General features: G+C 36.5%; 1 protein-coding gene across 1 annotated transcript in view; it reads left to right on the top strand.

Moving 5' to 3' along the window:
* LOC142336043 (tubulin alpha-1A chain-like) overlaps positions 1-14,170 on the top strand; it is a 59,852-nt gene extending 45,682 nt beyond the window's left edge. The window contains exons 3-4 of the mRNA XM_075384537.1: positions 12,329-13,264; positions 13,776-14,170. Coding sequence (XP_075240652.1) covers positions 12,329-13,264; positions 13,776-13,975 — 1,136 coding nt within the window. The 3' untranslated portion in view covers positions 13,976-14,170. The remainder of the gene's footprint in view (positions 1-12,328; positions 13,265-13,775) is intronic.
* Positions 14,171-21,789: the final 7,619 nt, after the last annotated feature.

Below are 21,789 nucleotides of genomic sequence, written 5' to 3'. Positions count from 1 at the left end.
TTTTGTCACCAACTATTCATTTAGTTCTGTCTGAATTGTCGAACGGTTTTTTTTGGGTTATGGAAGTTATCGCTATTAAATATGGGAAATCATATGAAGCTATGCAAATTGTAAATCAAAGGTGATCGTTATGAATCTAAACGTGCAGTACTTAGGTTAAAAAATAAGGGCTGAATTTCGTTGTTGTTGCCACTGTTGTCATTTCTCCACAAATTTTGGTCTGGCTTTGATCCGAGAAGTGAATTTAATCTGATTGTTATAGAGAAAAAAATCTCTTTTAAAGAAGAGGCAATGAAAATGTTTGGAACCTTTCTGTTTCGAACCCAAAATATATTAATGTATTATACGGAATTTATTATAAAAGAAGTTTTCTATGGATTAAAGCAGGCCGTTTGAAAAAGAAATTCAATTGTTAAGATTTTCCCTGATCATTTAGATTTCTCATCGGCAATTCAAGATGAGTACCTCTTTATAACTAATGATAATAATTGTGAGGAGCGAATGGTGTGTCATACTGATGCTACAAACTTCGCTTTTTTGGATATTTTCATTGGTTTTTACTTACAAAAATTGAGCGAACAGATAATGCAATGATGAGTCAAAAGCCTATGTACCAAAACGACAAGAAACGATCATTAGCGAATAAAAGACACTAGAAACAACCCTATCCAGCTAACTAACAGTCAAATTTAAATTCACTTGAAAAAATTAGCATTGCGCATAGAGAAGTGCAATCATGTAACTATACGCTAAGATTATGATGCTTAAACTATCTGTTATTGACAGGTAGACCAGATATGACAAATGCGATTAATTTATGGAATTCTTTTGATGAAAATTTTTCAGGACCATTTTGGAATGCGGAAAAAAGGTGTTTATGTTATCAGGATGTACACACTTGGGTAAAAGGACTTTTAGAAAAGGTGTGAACCTAGAACTGATAGGATTTGTAGACTCAGAAGGGGCACACAACAAATGCTACAGAAAATACAGGTGGTTAATATTTTTAACCTAATGATATTCGGTGAAATGATTTGGCTTGCAATTTGCAAATTTGTTTATCTACTTCAGCAACTGAGCTGGACAATAGTGTTCTGCTAAATGGTTTGCTTTTCGTACTGTACTGTTTTTGTTATTGCAATCCACTTTGAAATTTTTTTGAACATTCGTTGTTTAGTTGCAAATTCACAGCAATTAACAGCAAATTGAATGTGCGAATGGTTCGAGGACGTGAGGAGAGTGATATCCGTTATTCGGGTGCTGAAATGCTCCAGCAATCCAGCAAGAGATTTGCTGGTGCATTTCGATTCTGATGAAAAAAGAAAATGCGGTAGTGCTCCACGGGAACTACCATCATCCAATTGCTTGAAAAACGGAAAAATAGTGTTTCTAATTGCATAGTCGATATTGGCGTACGCGTATTACGTGTCACAAAAGATTGCATGAATCTTTGCAACCTCAATTTACCTTTCATGGGTGTTTTGTTCCGTTTAAAGACGCCAAATTTAAACAGATGTTTACCAAAGCTTTATTCTTTAACGCTGACATAGATGTTTTTATTCAATAACCAGAAGGCTTTATAATTTTTGAAGAGCAAGCTATCCTAGTAATTTGTAAACTCAAGGAAGTTTTGTATGGACTAAAGCAGTCCATTTGAAATTGAAATTTAACTATTAATTTTTCCTCGATCATTCAGATTTCGGCAATTTAAGATGAATGCTTTTTCATAAATAATGGTAATAATGTGAGGAGCGATTGGGGTGTCAAATTGATGCTAAAATTTAGCTCTTTTTGATATTTTAATTGATTCTTACTTACAAAAAATGAGCTAACAGAAAACAATGCAAAGCTGACTCAAGAAGCTTACGTACTAAAACTACAGGAAACGATCATTAGCGAATAAAAGACAATAGAAAAACCCCAACAAACAGAGTCAAATTTAAATTCACCTAAAAGAATAAGCAGTGAGCATAGAGAAGTGCAATCATGTAACTATACGCTAAATTTATGATGATTGAACAATCTGTTTTTGACAGGTAGACCAGATATGACAAATGCAACTGATTTATGGAATTCTTTTGTTGAAAAATTTTATGGACGAATTTGGAATGTGGAAAAAAGGTGTTTATGTTATGAGGATGTACAACCTTGGATAGAAGGACTTTTAGAAAACGTGGGAAACTAGAATGGATAATATTTGTAGACTCAGATTTGGCACACAATAAACGCTACAGAAAATACAGTTGGTTAATGTTTGAAACCTAATGATATCCTATAAAAATGTTAACCCTATAAACTTTACAACGCAGCGCTGACCATTAACAAAGGAGTTTATCCATGAGAACTGTACATCTACACTAGTTCAGAAGCAGTATTTTGTATTAATCAAAGTTTTTTGAATATTTGTTAAGTTGCAAATTCACAGCAATTAAGAGAAAATTGAACGTATGATTAATTCGAGGAATTGAGGAGGGTGATATCCATTTTTCGGGTGCTGAAATGCTCAAGCAATCCAGCAAAAGATTAGCTAGCGCAATTTGAGTCAGTTGAAAACAAAAAATGCGGTAGGGCTCCAGGGGAACTACCATCATCTAATTGTTTGGAAAAACGGAAAAAGTCCTAATTGCATAGGCGATATTGACAAACGCGTGTTGCATGCCACGAAATATTGCATGAATCTTTCGAACCTCAGGTTACCTTTCAATGTTGTTTTGGTCCGTTTGAAGACACCGAGCTGAAACAAATGGTCACCAAAACGTGATACTTAATCGCCGATTTAGAGGATGTTTTTATGCAAAAAACAGAAGGCTTTGAAAGATTTGAAGAGCAAGCTATCCTAATAAGTTGTAAACTCAGGGAGGTTTAGGTTTCATTAAAGTAGTCCGTTTGAAAATGAAATTTAACAATTAGGTTTTTCCTTGATCCTTTAGATTTCCCATCGGCAATTCAAGATGAATTCCTCTTCATAACTAATGGTAAAAATTGTGAGGAGCGAATGGTGTGTCAAACTGATTTCACAATTTTGGCTCTATTGGATATTTTATTTGGTTCTTACCTACAAAAATTGAGTGAAGAGAAAACGATGCAGTCAAGAAGCTTATGTACTGAAACTAAAAGAAACGAACGATCAAAGGCTAATAAAAAACAATAGAAAAAAATCTAATTAACAGAGTCAAACTTAAATTTACCTAAAGAATTAACAATGCGCATAGAGAAGTGCAATCAAGTAAGTATACGCCAAGATTACGATCCTTGAACTATCTGATATTTACAGGTAGACCAGATATGACAAATGCAACTAATTTATGGAATTATTTTGTTGAAAATTTTTGAGTTTCTTTTTAGACAAGCTTGTTTTGCCCTTAGTAAAATTCTATAATCCACGGAAAGACAAAATAATTTGCACCAAAAGTGCGCTGCGTTCTAGAGTTTATTTAAAATTTGCATATTAGAGCTTATTTACTTGCCTACTCATCCCATGCCAAAGGACATTCCTAAAAAAGCATTAGGATGTACCAGGCATCATTTTTCAGTCGTGTTATTTTCGGATCATTCACTGATCATGAAAGGAGGACTATTGAAAATTAATATTTTGTCCAGTTAATTTTTGTAGCGTGAAACTTATGCGCATCTCAACCCACGTGCTGATTTATATCTTGGTTAGTTGTGAAATGAGTGATGCCAATGACTTTGCAAGATGCCAATACATGATATTTATACCAATTTTGTCACCAACTTTTCATTTAGTTCTGTCTGAATTATCGAACGGGTTTTTCTGGGTTATGGAAGTTATCGCTATTAAAGATGGGATATCATATGAAGCTATGCAAATTGTAAATCAAAGGTGATCGTTATCAATCTAAACGTGCAGTACTTAGGTTATAAAATAAGGGCTGAATTCGTTGTTGTTGCCACTGTTGTCATTTCTCCACAAATTTTGGTCTGACTTCGATCCGAGAAGTGAACTTAATCTGATTGTTATGGAGAAAAAAATCTCTTTTAAAGAAGAGTCCATGAAAATGTTTGGAACCTTTCTGTTTCGAACCCAAAATATATTAATATATTATACAGAATTTATTATAAAAGAAGTTTTCTATGGATTAAAGCAGTCCGTTTGATAAAGAAATTCAACTTTTAAGATTTTCCCTTATCATTTATATTTTTCATCGGCAATTCAAGATGAGTACCTCTTTATAACTAATGATAATAATTGTGAGGAGCGAATGGTGTGTCATTCTGATGCTACAAACTTCGCTTTTTTTGGATATTTTCATTGGTTTTCACTTACAAAAAATAAGCGAACAGATAATGCAATGATGAGTCAAAAGCCTATGTTACAAAACTACAAGAAACGATCATTAGCGAATAAAAGACACTAGAAACAACCCTATCCAGCTAACTAACAGTCAAATTTAAATTCACCTGAAAAAATTAGCAATGCGCATAGAGAAGTGCAATCATGTAACTATACGCTAAGATTATGATGCTTGAACTATCTGTTATTGACAGGTAGACAAGATATGACAAATGCAATTAATTTATGGAATTCTTTTGATGAAAACTTTTCAGGACGATTTTGGAATGCGGAAAAAAGGTGTTTATGTTATCAGGATGTACACACTTGGATAAAAGGACTTTTAGAAAAGGTTTGAACCTAGAACTGATAGGATTTGTAGACTCAGATGGGGCACACAACAAATGCTACAGAAAATACAGGTGGTTAATATTTTTAACCTAATGATATTCGGTGAAATGATTTGGGCTTGAAATTTGCAAATTTGTTTATCTACTTCAGCAACTGAGCTGGACAATAGTGTTCTGCTAAATGGTTTGGTTTTCTTACTGTACAGTTTTTGTTATTGCAATCCGCTTTAAAAATTTTTTTGAACATTTGTTGTTTAGTTGCAAATTCACAGCAATTAACAGCAAATTGAATGTACGAATGGTTCGAGGACGTGAGGAGAGTGATATCCGTTATTCGGGTGCTGAAATGCTCCAGCAATCCAGCAAAAGATTTGCTGGCGCATTTCGATTCTGATGAAAACAGAAAATGCGGTAGGGCTCCAGGGGAACTACCATCATCCAATTGCTTGAAAAACGGAAAAATAGTGTTTCTAATTGCATAGGCGATATTGGCGTACGCGTTTTACGTGTCACAAAAGATTGCGTGAATCTTTGCAACCTCAAGTTACCTTTCATGGGTGTTCTGTTCCGTTTAAAGGCGCCAAATTTAAACAGATGGTTACCAAAACTTTATTCTTTATCGCTGACATAGATGTTTTTATGCAAAAACAAGAAGGCTTTATAATTTAGCAAGCTATCCTAGTAATTTGTAAACTCAAGGAAGTTTTGTATGGACTAAAGCAGTCCATTTGAAATTTAAATTTAACTATTAATTTTTCCTCGATCATTCTGATTTCGGCAATTTATGATGAATGCTTTTTTATAAATAATGGTAATAATGTGAGGAGCGATTGGGGTGTCAAATTGATGCTAAAATTTAGCTCTTTTTGATATTTTAATTGATTCTTACTTACAAAAAATGAGCTAACAGAAAACAATGCAAAGCTGATTCAAGAAGCTTACGTACTAAAACTACAGGAAACGATCATTAGCAAATAAAAGACAATAGAAAAACCCCAACTAACAGAGTCAAATTTAAATTCACCTAAAAGAATAAGCAGTGAGCATAGAGAAGTGCAATCATGTAACTATACGCTAAATTTATGATGATTGAACAATCTGTTTTTTACAGGTAGACCAGATATGACAAATGCAACTGATTTATGGAATTCTCTTGTTGAAAATATTTATGGACGAATTTGGAATGCGGAAAAAAGGTCTTTATGTTATGAGGATGTACAACCGTGGATAGAAGAACTTTTAGAAAACGCGTGAACCTAGAATGGATAATATTTGTAGACTCAGATTTGGCACACATCAAACATTACAGAAAAAACAGTTGGTTATTGTTTTTAACCTAATGATAACCTATAATAATGTTAACCTAATAAATCTAACAACGCAGCACTGACCATTAACAAAGGAGTTTATCCATGAGAACTGTACATCTACACTAGTTCAGAAGAAGTATTTTGTTTAGAACTGAGTTGAACCTTTGGCAATTTTGCTTTGCATGCTTTATACATAGCAGTTCCGGTGGTCTCAGGCTAAATTGCAACATTTAGGATCAATGATTTCCTTTGACTCACAGGTTTCCAATACTAGAAATTGCTCTTTTGATGCAAGTTTTCTCCGGTGTTGCAAATTGATGACAAAAAGTCTGAAACATTTTGAATATGCTTGAATTTCTTATTTGTCTGAACATAGAGCTCTCCAAGTATCCAAACTAAGCTCTCTGTAATTGCCATAATTGCCAAAATTTGGCATAAAAAGTTCTCCACTGGACGACTACGTTCCTGTTCGTGTGCTAGTGCAAATTTTACAAAAGCTAGACTTATTTTCTACGCAACAATTGCTCAACTGGAAAAATTTACCCGGATTATAGCTCCTTATTGAGACCTCTTGTGTGCTTCTCGGTTTTTCCAGAGTAGCTGGAAAGTTAGCTGCTGGAGAAATAAAGAGTATTGCGTAACATGTTTACACTCGATTTTGTTTGCGCAAAAAATGTAATTGATGTGCGCAGAATGTGTTCCCCTTCAAACAGCAACAACGAATTGGAGTTTTGATTATTTCAGTTTTGGTTTTCAATGATACTGCGTTTGTGGGTTTGGCCGTGTTGTGCAATTGACGTTCCTTTCAAAGTGTTTTTGCTTTCGAAATGGCAAACCGCATTTCGCATAGCTGTGTCTGTGTGAACTTTATTATTAGTTTTTGATACATCTAATTTACTTTTGCGGCTTTACGATAGAGGCTTCATTTGCAAATTTCATCTAAGTAACAGGCATACTTGAAATGGCAAATGCAACCTGCCGGACTTATTGATCTGTGTAAATTGTGGTGAACAATAGTGTTCTGCTAAATGGTTTCGTTTTCTCTTCGTACAGTTTTTGTAATTGCAATCCGTTTTGAATATTTGTTGTTAAGTTGCAATTTCACAGCAATTAAGAGAAAATTGAACGTATGAATAATTCGGGGAACTGAGGAGGGTGATATTCGTTATTCGGGTGCTGAAATGTTCCAGCAACCCAGCAAAAGATTAGCTAGCGCAATTCGAGTCAGTTGAAAACAGAAAATGCGGTAGGGCTCCAGGGGAACTACCATCATCCAATTGTTTGGAAAAACGGAAAAATTGCTTCTAATTGCATAGGCGATATTGATATACGCGTGTTACATGCCACGAAAGATTGCATGGATCTTTCGAACCTCAGGTTATCTTTCAATGGTATTCTGGTCCGTTTGAAGACACCGAGTTGAAACAAATGTTCACCAAAACGTGATACTTAATCGCCGATTTAGAGGTTGTTTTTTTGCAAAAACCAGAAGGCTTTGAAAGTTTTGAAGAGCAAGCTATCCTAATAATTTGTAAACTCAGGAAGGTTTAGGTTTCACTAAAGTAGTCCGTTTGAAAAAGAAATTTAACAATTAGGTTTTTCCTCGATTATTTAGATTTCCCATCGGCAATTCAAGATGAATTCCTCGTCATAACTAATGGTAAAAATTGTGAGGAGCAAATGGTGAGAAGTCAAACTGATTTCACAAACTTAGCTATTTTGGATATTTTATTTGGTTCTTACTTACAAAAATTGAGTGAAGAGAAAACGATGCAATGCTGAGTCACGATGAAACGAACGATCATTAGCGAATAAAAGACAATAGAAAAAATCTAATTAACAGAATCAGACATAAATTTACCTAAAGTAAAGAATTAGAAATGCGCATAGAGAAGAGCAATCAAGTAACTATAGGCTAAATTATGATGCTTGAACTATCTGTTATTGACAGGTAGACCAGATATGACAAATGCAATTAATTTATGGAATTCTTTTGATGAAAATTTTTCTAGGACGATTTTGGAATGCGGAAAAAATTTGTTAGTTATCAGGATGTACCAACTTGGATAAAAGGACTTTTAGAAATTGTGTGCATCTAGAACTGATAGGATTTGTAGACTCAGATGGGGCACACAACAAATGCCACAGAAAATACAGGTGTTTAATGTTTTTAACCTAATATTGGGTGAAATGGTTTGGGCTTGAAAATTGCAATTTTGTTTATCTACTTCAGCAACTGAGCTGAGCCTAACACTGGAGTTGATTCAAGTAAGGAACAGGCATTTTTTGCAGACCTCTTACAATAAATTTAGAAACTCAGTAGAACGTAAACTTATTTTTAGACCATCAAGCTTAGAATTTCGAACAATTCTAAGCAGAAAAACAATTTAGAATTTCTGTAGACCGTGAGTTTCTTTTTAGACAAGCTTGTTTTGCTCTTAATAGAATTCTATGAACTACGGAATGACAAACAGTTTGCATTAATAGTGCACTGCGTTCAGAATTTAGTCAAACTTTGCCTGTTAGAGCTTATTTACTTGCCTACTCATCGCATACCGGAGGTAATTCCTACAGATCATTAAGACGTACCAGGCATCACTTTTCCGTCAGGTTATTGTCGGATCATTCACTGAAAATGAGAGGAGGACTATTAAATATTAATATTTTGTCAAGTTAATGTTTGCAGCGTGAAAGTTTATGCTCACCTCAGTCCACTCGCTGATTTATATCTTGGTTAATTGTGAAATGAGTGAAAGTAGCAAGATGTCAATACGTGCTATTTATATCAATTTTGTCAACAATTATTCTTTTAGTTCTGTCTGAAATGTCGATCCGTTATTGTTTTGGGTTATGGAAGTTATCGCTATTAAAGATGGGATATCAAGTGAAGCTATGCAATTTTTAAATCAAAAGTGATCTTCATGAATAAAAACGTGCAGTACTTAGGTTAAAAAATAAAGACTGAATTTTGTTGTCGTTGTTGCCACTGTTTTCATTTCTCCACAATCTTGGGTCTGACTTTGATCGGAGAAATGAAATTAATCTGATTGTTATAGAGCAAATAAAACTAATTTAAAGAAGGGGTAATTAAAATATTCGGAGCCTTTTTGTTTCGACCCCACAATGTATTTTTGTTTTTTACGACACCATGTTGGTCATGAACCCCTTCAGTTTAACTCCCCCAAATACAATGAACAAAATACATCAAATGAGCTACTTTAGTCAAAGATGGCTTTGTAGAACTCAACTATAACGAAAAAAATAGACTCAACAGGTTCGAATTTGTTTTTAAAACATACAACCTCAATTACAATTAACACAATTAACCGCCTAACATCACAAAGTGTTCAATTTTTTGTGTTTTTAGTGGATTCCAAAAGAGTTGACCGCATAAAAAAACTTATTTTGTCTCTCTGCAGTCACCACCAAAAACCAATTGTTATGGTAGCACTCAAACATTGTTTGATTTTTGATGCAAAAACATAATTTTGTCAATTTCCGCTACCATCCATCTCCGCTCGATTTTGATCCAAATATACTTTCCGCAAACCATGCAGAGACCTCTCGCATATAATTATTATAGTCCACTGCAGAGCAATGCCTCATACCAAGTTTATTTTTGCAGGAATTAAGAGTCGACATATCTAGTGGCCACGCATAAATAAACACAAGGACCTCAAGGCCCATTTTTGACCCATCTTACCACATTCAAATCCTAATGCCAATATCTTTTCTGCAGCTACGAGTTTTTTTATGGCTAATGGTTCCTCCTGGCTTTGTCAATGACTTCCATAAGTGCTTTTTAGAAGTGCAATCATGTGACAATATGCTATGATTATGATGCTTGAACTATCTGTTATCGACAGGTTGACAAGATACGACAAACGCAACTATTTATGGAGTTTTTTGTTGAAAAACTTTAAAGACAATTTTGGAATGCGGCAAAAAGGTGTTCACCTTATCCAGGATGTACAAACTTGGATAAAAAGACCCTTAGAAAACGTGTGAACTTAAAATTGGATAGAATAGGATTTGTAGACTCAGATTTGGTACACAACAAATGCTACAGAAAATACAGGTGGTTAATGTTTTTAATCTAATGATATACGGTGAAATGAGTTCGACTTGAAAGTTGTAAAATCGTATATCTGCTTCAGCAACTGAGCTGAGCCTAACACAGCAATTGAGTCAAGTAAGGAAGAGGTATATTTTGCAGACCTCTTACAAGAAATTTAGAAACTCCGTAGAACGTAAACTTCTTTTTAGACAAGCTTCTTTTGCTCTTAATAAAAAGTATAAACCACGGAAAGACAGAACAGTTTGCGCCAAAAGTGCACTGAGCTCAAAATTTAGTCAAAATTTGCTTATTAGAGCTTTTTTACTTGCTACTCATCGCATGCCGGCGGACTCTCTTACAAAAACATCAAGTAGTACCAGATATCACTTTTCCGAAATGTTATTGTCGGATCATTCACTGAACATTAGAGGAGGACTATTGAAAGTTATATTGTTGCGTTAATATTTGTAGCGTGAAAGTTTATGCGCATCTCAATCCACGTGCTGATTTAACTTATGGTTAATTGTGAAATGAGTGAATGTAGCAAGATGGTAATACCTGCTATTTATACCAATTTTGTCACCAACTGTTCTTTTGGTTCTGTCTGAATTAACGATCCGTTATTTTCGGGTTATGGAAGTTATTGCTATTGAAGATGGGATATCATGTGAAGCTATGCAAATTGTAAATCAAAAGTGATTTTTGTTAATGCAAACCTGCAGTAGGTTACAAAATAACGGCTGAATTTCGTTGTTGTTGCCACTGTTGTCATTTCTCCACAAATTTGGGACCGACTTTGATCCTCAAAAAGAATTTAACTGATTGTTATAGCGAAAATAAAACTAATTTAAAGAAGGGATAATGAAAATATTCGGAGCCTTTTTGTTTCGACCCCACAATATATTATTGTATTTTACGACCACATGCCGATCATGAACCCCTGCAGTTTAATTCCCCCAAAAACAATGAACAGGATAAATCAAATGAGATACTTTAGTCAAAGATAGCTTTGTAGAATTCAACTATACTGAAAATAATAGATTCAACAGGTTCGAACTTGTTTTATTTTAAACATACAACCTCAATAACATTTAACACATTTAACTGTCTAACATCACTCGCCATACGTTTTTTTATGCGTTTAGCTTCTCCCCGCATATATTCAACAGTCTGAATGTGGGTTCCACCAACAAGTTCAGCAAAGTTGTTATGGTTGACGGTCTTGTCTTCATAATGTTTGTCATCATCTCGAGCTTTGTATCCGTTCCAGCAGTCAGACATTATATCAAAGTGTTCAATTTTGTGTTCTTAGTGGATTCCAAAAGAATGTGGGTTCCATCGTCGATGCCAACAAAGTTGTAATGGTTGGCGGTCTTGCCTTCATATTGTTTGTCAACATCTAGAGCTTTGTATGCATTCCAGCAATCAGGCATTATATCAAATTGTTCAATTTTAAGTGTTTTTAATAAAATCCAAAAGTGTTGACAGTACAAAAAAAAGATTTCTTTTGTCTGTCAGCAGACACCACCAAAGACCTATTGTTGTTGAAGCACTCGACCTTTTTTGATTTTCTGCACAAAAACATAATTTTGTCATTTTCCACTACCATTCAATCTCCGCTCAATTTTGATATATTTTCCGCAAACCATGCACAGAGCTCTCGCATATAATTACTGCAGTCCACTGCAGAGCAAAGCCTCACACCAAGTTTAGTTTTGCAGAAATTAAGAGTCGACATATCTAGTGACCAAGCATAAATAAACATAAGGACCTACCTTCTCAAGGCCCAGTTTTGACCCCTCTAACCACATTCCAATCCTAATGCCAATATCTTTCCTGCAGCCACGAATTTTGTATCGCCAATGAATCTTCTTGGCTTTGTCATCAACTTCCATATACAGCTCATGACCATTGTCTCAAGTTTTACGCTGTGAAATAATGTTCGCCTCCTGCAGTAATTCTGTTTTTCCCAGTTAGATTTGGGTATCTATCGATTTTTTTCAAATTCAATTTCGATAAGGCCATTTTGAAACTTTTCAACAAGAGTTCAAAGGGAGTGCTATTGAGTGGTAAGGTGTAATAAAATAGTGTTTCTGCTTTCTATGCTATGACGTTTTCAACAAAAAAATTGACGACTTATCCATGGGGTCATAGAAGGTCACCAATGTTGTCATTGGGGGTTATAAAAAGCAACGGATGAGCAGTAAGTTTCCGGGGGTCAAAAATGATGTATCCCCACTAAGGTGAGGGGCCCAAACAGAATAGATCCAAATATTCATTCCACGAAGTTAAATTCGAGGAAATGTTTCGTGTTTAGATGAGGTCCGAACCGGGACTTATCGACAATTATTCCACCCAGAACAGCTGATCACCGGAAAAGAGGACGCTGCTAACAACTACGCCAGAGGTCACTACACTGTAGGCAAGGAGATAGTTGATTTAGTTTTGGACAGGATTCGGAAACTGGCCGACCAATGTACCGGACTTCAGGGATTCCTCGCATTCCACTCATTCGGGGGAGGAACCGGATCTGGTTTTGCATCGTTGCTATTGGAGCGTCTGACTGTTGATTACGGGAAGAAATCGAAGCTTGAGTTCTCGGTCTATCCTGCACCGCAGATCTCAACAGCGGTTGTTGAACCGTACAACTCCATATTGACTACTCACACCACCCTTGACCATTCTGATTGCGCATTTATGGTTGATAACGAGGCCATTTACGATATCTGTCGAAGGAATCTAGACATTGAGCGACCCACATACACCAACTTGAACAGGTTGATTGGTCAAATTGTGTCATCAATCACAGCCTCGCTACGGTTCGATGGTGCCTTGAACGTGGACTTGACCGAGTTCCAAACCAACTTGGTGCCCTACCCCAGGATTCACTTCCCATTGGCAACCTACGCACCTGTGATCTCGGCCGAGAAGGCCTACCACGAGCAGTTGACTGTGGCTGAGATCACCAACGCCTGTTTTGAGCCAGCCAATCAAATGGTGAAATGTGACCCTAGAACTGGGAAATACATGGCTTGCTGTCTGCTCTACCGAGGCGACGTTGTTCCCAAAGATGTGAATGCAGCCATTGCGACTATCAAGACCAAGAGGACAATCCAGTTTGTAGACTGGTGTCCAACTGGATTCAAGGTCGGCATCAACTACCAGCCCCCGACTGTGGTGCCCGGAGGAGATCTGGCTAAGGTCCAGAGAGCTGTCTGTATGCTGAACAACACTACGGCAATTGCAGGGATCTGTTTCCTTTGGAGAGTAACTTAAAAGCAAAAACAAAACAACTGGAAAGTTTTTGTCGAATCACGATGTACTCTGGTGTACTTAATTAAGGAGAAGTTACCATCTAAAATTTACGTGAAAAGAGGGTAATGCGATTGAACATGGCAACAAATTATTTAATATTCAAGTTTTCAACACTACTATGTCGGCGGTAGAGTGGGGGGGGGGTCTTTTGACTAAAAAATATTGGCTCTGACAGCTATGAACAGATTAGATTGAATATGATCGAGCATTCTCGGTTAAAAACATTCGGCTAAAAGATCTTTTCCGTTTGTGTCCTCAGCCTAGTGCATATTATTTGCGACACCCAGAAGCACGTGCCATCTTTTTACATAATGGTTTACCATGTAATGGTGCTTAACGTTTGGGGAGCACAAACGGAAAAGATCCCCGATAAATTACACTCACAAACAAACAAACAGAGTTCATCAAATTAACATGCAGTTGAACAAGGAAACAAAATCCCATTGTAGATGCTTGGGCCAGACTTGACCACAAGTTTGACTTAATGTATGCTAAGCGAGCATTCGTCCACTGGTACGTGGGAGAGGGAATGGAAGAGGGGGAGTTCTCCGAGGCCAGGGAAGATTTGGCTGCTCTTGAGAAGGACTACGAGGAAGTGGGAATGGACTCGAACGAACAAGAGGGCGAGGAGGAACAGGAAGAATATTAATAGTCAGCTCTAATTATGGATATGGAAAACCCCTAGAAAATAGCAGCAACCAAAGAAGCTTCAAATTGTAGAATAAAAAACAACTGAATTGAAAAAGAAACAAAATATTTATCTGATTGATACTGTTGTGACCAGAGCGTTTTGGTTTAAAATTTGAATGTATATAGTTTTGCGCAATAAATTTGGATACAATTAGTCTTCCATAAATAGATCTCAAGACAAATTAAGTCTTAGATCCCGAAAAGTTGCGCACCCGATATGTAAATATTGGGATTTTGGGATTTTGTTTGCCCCCCCCCCCCCCCCCACCGTAACATTCCCCAATTACAATTTGTGTTCATGTTGCACGTTTCCATGTAAAAAATAGCGCATGCGGCTTGGTGGCGTAAAAGCTTTATACGTAATCTGGTGGCGTAAGACACGTATAATGTGATGAGTAGTTCTTCGAGTTTGAGCACCCACTTTTCATTCCCTCACTCCACTTAAATCAATCCCCCTACCTTGCTTCGAACCCTTCACACCACCATCTTTATTCGTCTCACCTTCACTCCACCGCCACTTCATACCACTTCACCTCATTCAACCCATAATCCCGTACAGCACTCAACTTCCCAAAAGCCACCCCCTTGCTCCCCCTCCACGCTTGCCAACCCACTCCTATATTAATGGGTTATATTTTCTGTTTTCGGCGCAGTTTTTGAATATTTTATCAGTTTTCTGGTAAAAAGTTGTACTCGAAAGTTTGATGGGGCTGTGTTCATACTAAAGTGCATAAAATGCCTTTTGTTTTCATACAAATTTTGATTTTCCTTGCAATTGTTGTGTTTTTTTTTGTTTTATAGCAGTGTTGTTTGTCACAGCAAATTTAAGCAAGGTCTTTATCAAAAATAATTGTGATTTTCATCAGATTTCAATTATTTCACTACATTTTCTTTTTCCTTGTTTTCCATATTTTGATTTTGTCAATGATTTGGTGAAAAACTGTACTGCGGATCAAATCAGTTTTCGCATTGAGTTGTTTGCAGAATGTGCTGTAAAAGATTTTGTTCCATTATCTGACAATTTTTTCACACCGTCAAAAGAGTTTTTCGATTCCGAGTTCACTGGCTGCTTTTTGTGCTTGATCTCAGTTGTTACTCTTATTTGCATAGTTTTTAGCTAAAAAATGAATAAATGTTTTTCAACCAAAACTGCTTCATCCCTCGCTCTAAATGACTGAAAAGTGTTATTTCAGAGGACTCGAAATCCTTTCAACACGTTCATGTCTCTTCCACGGCGCACTGACGTTATAACTAATTTTAAGACGGTGGTTATGATCTGCGAAAAGTTGTTGAAATCCATCAAAATTCTGAGATAGATTTCTTTATGTATGAGAAGTCTAAAACGACAAAAAGTTTTGGAAGAGTTTGCACGAGAAAAAGTTAGCCTTTTCATTATGTTCATTTAATAATGAACGAATGAACATTTTTCAGGCAGTATGTTCCGATCGGATCAAGAAGTTATTTATATTCAAGCAAAATCAATTGGTGTGTTGATTTCCTTTTGCAAAGGAGTCAAAAACAACAAAGAGTTTTGCGTGTAGATTTTCTGGAATAGATTTCTATGTTTTTGTATTCATATAAGCAAATATTTTTCGAAAATAGTCGAATTTAATATTTTTCAACGCAGGGCAATTCGATATTCAAAGCAATTTTTGCATTATTTTTTTGGACGAAACCCGAACTAAACTATCTAATCATTCTGATTCAGTGAAGGAAAAATCAACTCTGCGAAAGCATCCATCAGACTAAGTATAAAGCTTTTTTGAAGCATATCTTCCCACGAAAATGTTGTCTTTTCTCCTAACACAAAAATCTCACATTTTAGAGAGAGACTGCGAACTGATATTACCGGCAGGTTGAGCTCATTATACTCACTCATAAGAATAAAACGAGACAGATTGTTCTAAAGTTTGAGCATAAAACAAAAATGGTACAGATGATTTCATTAAGCTGTACTCCGACATTAATGGGTTATGTTTTCTGTTTTTGGCGGCACTTTTTGAATATTTTATAACTTTTTTAATAAAAGGTTGTACTCGAAAGTTTGATGGGGCTGTGTTCATACTAAAATGCATAAAACGCCTTTTGTTTTTGTACAAATTTTAGTTTTCCTTGCAATTGTTGTTTTTTTGTTTGTTACTTATGCCGTGCTGTTTGTCACTGTGCAAATTGAAGCAATGTCTTTATCAATGATATTTGTTTTCTATATTTTGTTTTTCAATTTTTTTTTGTCAATGAATCGGTGAAAAACTGAATTAGGTTTGTTTCTGCGGATCAAATCAGTTTTCGCATTGAGTTGTTTGCAGAATGTGCCGTAAAATATTTTGTTCCATTATCTGACCATTTTTTCACACCATCAAAAGAGTATTTTCGATTTCCCGTTCATTGGCTGCTCTTTGTGCTTGATCTCATTTGTTACTCTTGTTTGAGCTAAAAAACGAATGAATATTTTTCAACCATAATTGCTTCTACTTCCCTCTAAATGACTAAAAAGTGTTATTTCAGAGGACTCGAAATCGTTTCAACACGTTCAAGTCTCTTCCACGGCGCATTGACGTTATAATTAATTCAAGACAGTGGTTAAAATCTGCCGAAGAGTTGTTCAAATCCATCCTCTAAGATAGAATTCCCTGTGTATGAGAAGTCTAAAACGCCAAAAAATTTTGGAAGAGTTTGCACGAGAAAAAGTTAGCCTTTTCATTGTGTTCATTTAATAATGAACGAATGAACATTTTTAAGGTAGTATGTTCCGATCGGATCAGGAAGTTATTTATATTCAAGCAAACTCAATTGGTATGTTGATTTCGTTTTGCAAGGGGAGTCTAAAACAACAGAGTTTTGCGTGTAGATTTTCTGGAATAGATTTCCATGTTTTTTATTCATATAAGCGAATATTTTTCGAAAATAGTCGATTTCAATGGGACTATTGAAAATATTTTTCAACGCAGGGGCCTTTCAGTATTCACCGCAATTCTCGCATCAATTTTTGGACGAAACCCGAACTCGGGCTAAATTAATTAACCATTCTGATTCAGCGAGGGAACATTCAACTCTGCGAAAGCATCCATCAGACGAAATCAAAAACTCTTTTGAAGCATATCTTTCCCACGAAAGCGGTTTATTGTCTGCTAACACAATTATCTCACGTTTTGGAGAGAGACTACGAACTGATATTACCGGCAGGCCAGTTGAGTTCATTAAACTCACTCATAATAATAAAACGAGACAAAATATTTTTAAAGTTTGAGCTTAAATTAAAAATGGTACAGATGATTTCAATAATCTGCATAATTTTCTTTTTTATTGTTGGGATATCTCAGCAGGGCAGTTGGGAATGGGGCATGCTACCCGACTGCGAACAATGCCGAACAGAGGTCGACAAGTACAAAGTGTTTTATGCCTTCAAACCAATCGACCAAGCTCAACCCAAAATTGACGAGTACTGTGAGGATCACCTTACGAACAACTCCAGTGGTGTTCATCTGCCACCAGATGAGTTTTTCTGCCATTATTTGAGCAGTCAGAACGAAACAGACGTCAGCGTTATTCAGCACAGATTGCAACAGATAATCACGAGTCATCAAACTTGTTCCGAAATTTGTGCTATTCTGAACAAAGAGTGCTAATTTGCGAAAGTTGCCGGAAATGATTTAATATATTGACACATGAGTCAAAATTTGTTTGTTTTAAATTATATTTGATTTGAATTTTTAGTTTTATTGTCTTATGTCTATGTTTGGGCAAAAAAGGAGACAAAAAAGTGACAATAAGTTTCCGAAGGTGATCATATTTTATGTAGCACGATCATTCAATTCACAATTGAAAAACCTTTCATTACAAACCAGCACCCCTACCAATAGATTTTGATTGACATTGCGCAATATTGTGGAATTTGGAGACTATGGCATTGAAAAGTATATTTTCATTATTTTATATTGAAATGTTTTATTTAGTCTAATTTACAATAATCTATTGTTTAATCGTTTAAATCAATTAGTATCCCACAATTTATGGCCTCTTTTTGCATGTGGTACTAAAAAGAGATAAAATGGACCAAATGGTGCAATTTTTTGGTAGGTGTGCTGGCTCTTGATGGCCACCAAAAAAATTTCACTGAAGCTCTTGCTTATATTATTTCACATGCAAATATCTCGAAGGAATTGAATAAATCGTTCGATGTAGAACTCAATTTGACATGATATTGTAGAACAAACTTTAGTTTAATGGGCTACGAATTAACTTTAGTTTATTGAGTTACCAGTTTCTTTAACCAGATGATGCAGATCAGTCAATATTGCTTGAGAAACTACCAAAATCGAGCTATGTACCTCCCTTCGCTTATGACGCAACCCCGTTCTCATTGCGCATAGGGGGGTAAACAGTTAATTTAAACCATAAACAAATTGTCAACATTTTTTTATAGGAAATTTCATGGCAATTTTACCAAATGTTTTGTGGCTCAACTTCACCGATGACCATTTAATCAACAGTGGCCTTATTTAATTATCCCATTAAAAACAATTTATTTGACCAAATGTTGTGTTACTGATTTTATTAAACAAATAAACAAACAAAAAATCAGAAACAAAGCATCGAGATCTTAATCTTTGTAATGAAACATATATTCTAGACTTTTGGTTGCTCTTATTTGGTTGCGACTTCTTGTCAGATGTTTTCGGGAAAGAGTAACTCTCAGGTTTTTGGCGGTAGTTTTAATCATCAGCAAAAAAGTCATGCTTTTCTTGAGTTTCCAAGGTCATTGGGAACATGCTCCAAGAAGGAGGGCAGGGGTTGAAGATCATCTTGATTGTCGTTTGATTCGATATCCTGAACTTATATAATTGGAAATCTAAATAATGTAAGGGTAATAATATCAAAGGGGGGTGGTTGTAGCTCATTTTGCCTGAGGCCGGAGCAAAAAATTTGAATTAAAAAAATTACGGAGAAAAAAACCCGTGCGAGGCCGGCGACCGGACGCACGAACGAGCCGTAAGCCGTTTTTACTTTGGCAACTCGTACTTCACCGTCTCGCCCAGGGGATGTTTCCACAACACTTCCAAGGGGCCAGATTCCTCTCGGCGTCAAGTCTTTGAGTACCCACACAACATCTCCAATTTTCAGAGGAGGCTAGTTGTTGGCTGTCCGTTTACGTCTCTTGAGTAATGTCGGCAGGTATTCCTTAATGAAGCATCGCCACACGTGGTTCATCAGCTGCTGCACGTGCTTCCAGTTCTTGAAACTAGCTGGCTGTTGGTCTCCAAAGTTTCCGGATGGCAGGGAACTGTACGGGCGTTGAAAGAGGAAATGGTTTGGAGTGAGTGGTTCTTCGTTTTCAGGATGATCAGCAACATTTGTCAAGGGTCTGGAATTCAGAATTGCTTCGACTTCAACCATTATTGTCTCAAAGATGTCGAAGGAGAGACGCTTAGATCCTAGAACGATCAGGAGTGTCCTCATGGCGCTCTGAATCAATCGCTCCCACACGCCACCAAAATGAGGGCCGTAGGGTGGGTTAAATTTCCAGCTAGGGCTTTATAAATCTTGTTTCTGTCTAAAGCTTTAACCGACTTCTTCAGCTCTTTGGAGGCCGACAAGTTTTTTTCCGTTATCGCTGTACAATACAATAGGTTGGCATCTTCGGCAGGTGAACCGTCGATATGCATTGAGGAAGGTGTCTGCATTTAAATCTGGACATGTTTCCAAATGGTCTGCTCGGGTAAAGAGGCATGTAAAAATAAGTCCATATTGTTTCTCGATATTGCCTTGTTTGTCTTCAATATAAAACGGGCCAAAAAAAACCAGTCCTGTGTTGGCAAACGGAAATTTGGTTTCTTCTGTGGGGAAGCGGAATGCAGGAAGTGGGGCCATTATTGATTGAATATTCTGGGTGTCAAAACGGCGACACAAAAAAACATCGGTATTTTATTGAAAGTAGTGTTTTTCGAAGTCCGATGACGTAGTAGCGTTGTTGTACGAATGCTTTGATCGGTTCTATTGCTTGATGAGCACAATTCTGTGCGCATGTTCAAGGTAGAGTCTCGCAATCTTTTCCTTTGCTTCCAATATTATTGGACGTTTCTCGAGCTCCAATTCTGTTGAATGAAATAGGAGACGGCCACTAGATCGTAGGAGTCCATTTCCGTCAATTATTGGATTTAAGTTTCTCAATTTGCTCTTGGCGTCTAACTTTTGTGTTCCTTTTAATGCGTTGATTGTTGATGAGAAAACATTGTTTTGAGCCAACTTTAGCGGACAATTTTGGGATGAACAAGCATCCCCTTTAGTTTATTGACTTTTGTTGGAACGATTCTTCTTAGCTCTGTAAATTAAATTGAAGACAGTTGCGAGGGTTAAAAGTAGCTTATTCCAAGTTGAAAAGCGGTTCAGGTCTAGAACAGGTTTGATTGGTGTTTTTGTATTTCTTGTTACGGCACCCACGGTTGAAATCTTTTTCATATCTTTCCAAGAACTTTCAGTGTCTTGCAAAAATTGTAGTGCTGTAAGCCATCTCGGGTGGATTTCTGATTGCTCAAGGCCACGCGTTCCATGGTCGGCTGGATTAATAATAGTTGGGACATGATTCCACTCATCAGTTTTAGTTGTTTTCTTAATTTCTTCGAGAGTCGATTCGAGACGAAAACGTTTTGTTTCTTAGTTGAGCTGATCCAATCTAAGACAACACGACTATCTGTCCACAAGTAGACTTTTTCAAATTTTAATGTCATTTTGGTTTGTATCAATGTGCGGAGGCGTGTATCTAAAACGGCTGCTTCAAATTCTAATTTTGGCACACTAATTTGTTTTATTGGTGCAACTTTAAATTTTCCAAGCAGAAAATTTGTTTGAAAGATTTCGTCCAGTTTTTTGGTGCGAATGTAAGCAACTGCTGCCAATGCAACAGTTGAGGCGTCAACATTGACATGGAGCTGGTGATTGTTTTCCTGATCCGTTGAAGAGTTACACCATCAGGGGATTTCGATATCAGGCATTGCAAAGTAACTATCGAGCAGTTTTTGTAGGTTGGAATGAAGTTCTATGGGAAGTGGTTCATCCCACTTTTTGATTAGCTTCCAGACTTGTTGTAAAAGCATTTTGATTCTAATTGTGAGCGGGGACAAAATTCCTAAGGGATCGAAAATGGTTGATACTAAACTGAACATTTTCCTTTGTGTATACCCACTTGCATTTCGGTGAAATTGTTCTATTGTCTTCATTAGAAAACAGTCAGTTCTGGTATTCAATTTCTGACCGAGGAATCTATTGATTTCTTTCAGTTCATCTCGATCTTCTTGCTGAATGAACCTTAGGGCTTCATGTTTGTTTGACACAAATTTTGTCAAGCGAAAGCCACCTTTATGAAGGCTACTTTAAGTCTAGTTAATGGTTTCATTTGCTTCTTCTATAGACAGCAAAGAATGGATATAGTCGTCCATACAAAAATGGTTTTTGACTGCAGAAACTGCATTTGGAAATTCAATTGCATTTTCTTCTGCGCAACAGTTCAGCAGAAAAATTGCACAAAAGGGGGAGAAGGGTCCTCCAAAAATTAATCTGGTAAACTGGTATTGGTTAACAATCTCTTCATTGGGCCAGAGAAAGCGTAGTGCAGATTGGTCCTCATGCCTTATTGCTATCTGCATAAACATGCCTTCAATATCAGAGAGAATGGCAACTGGGTTTCCACGAAGCCTCAGAAGGATTCCTACCAAGTCGTTCAGCAAATCTGGTCCTGTGATTAAATTGGAGTTCAAAGATTGGCCTTTAAACTTGGCC

Source organism: Convolutriloba macropyga, chromosome 3, assembly GCF_964194025.1.
Source record: "Convolutriloba macropyga chromosome 3, txConMacr16.3, whole genome shotgun sequence".
NCBI classification, from domain to species: Eukaryota; Metazoa; Xenacoelomorpha; order Acoela; family Convolutidae; genus Convolutriloba; species Convolutriloba macropyga.
Note: the sequence above shows the minus strand (reverse complement) of the source record. Positions and strands in the feature narration are given on the sequence as shown.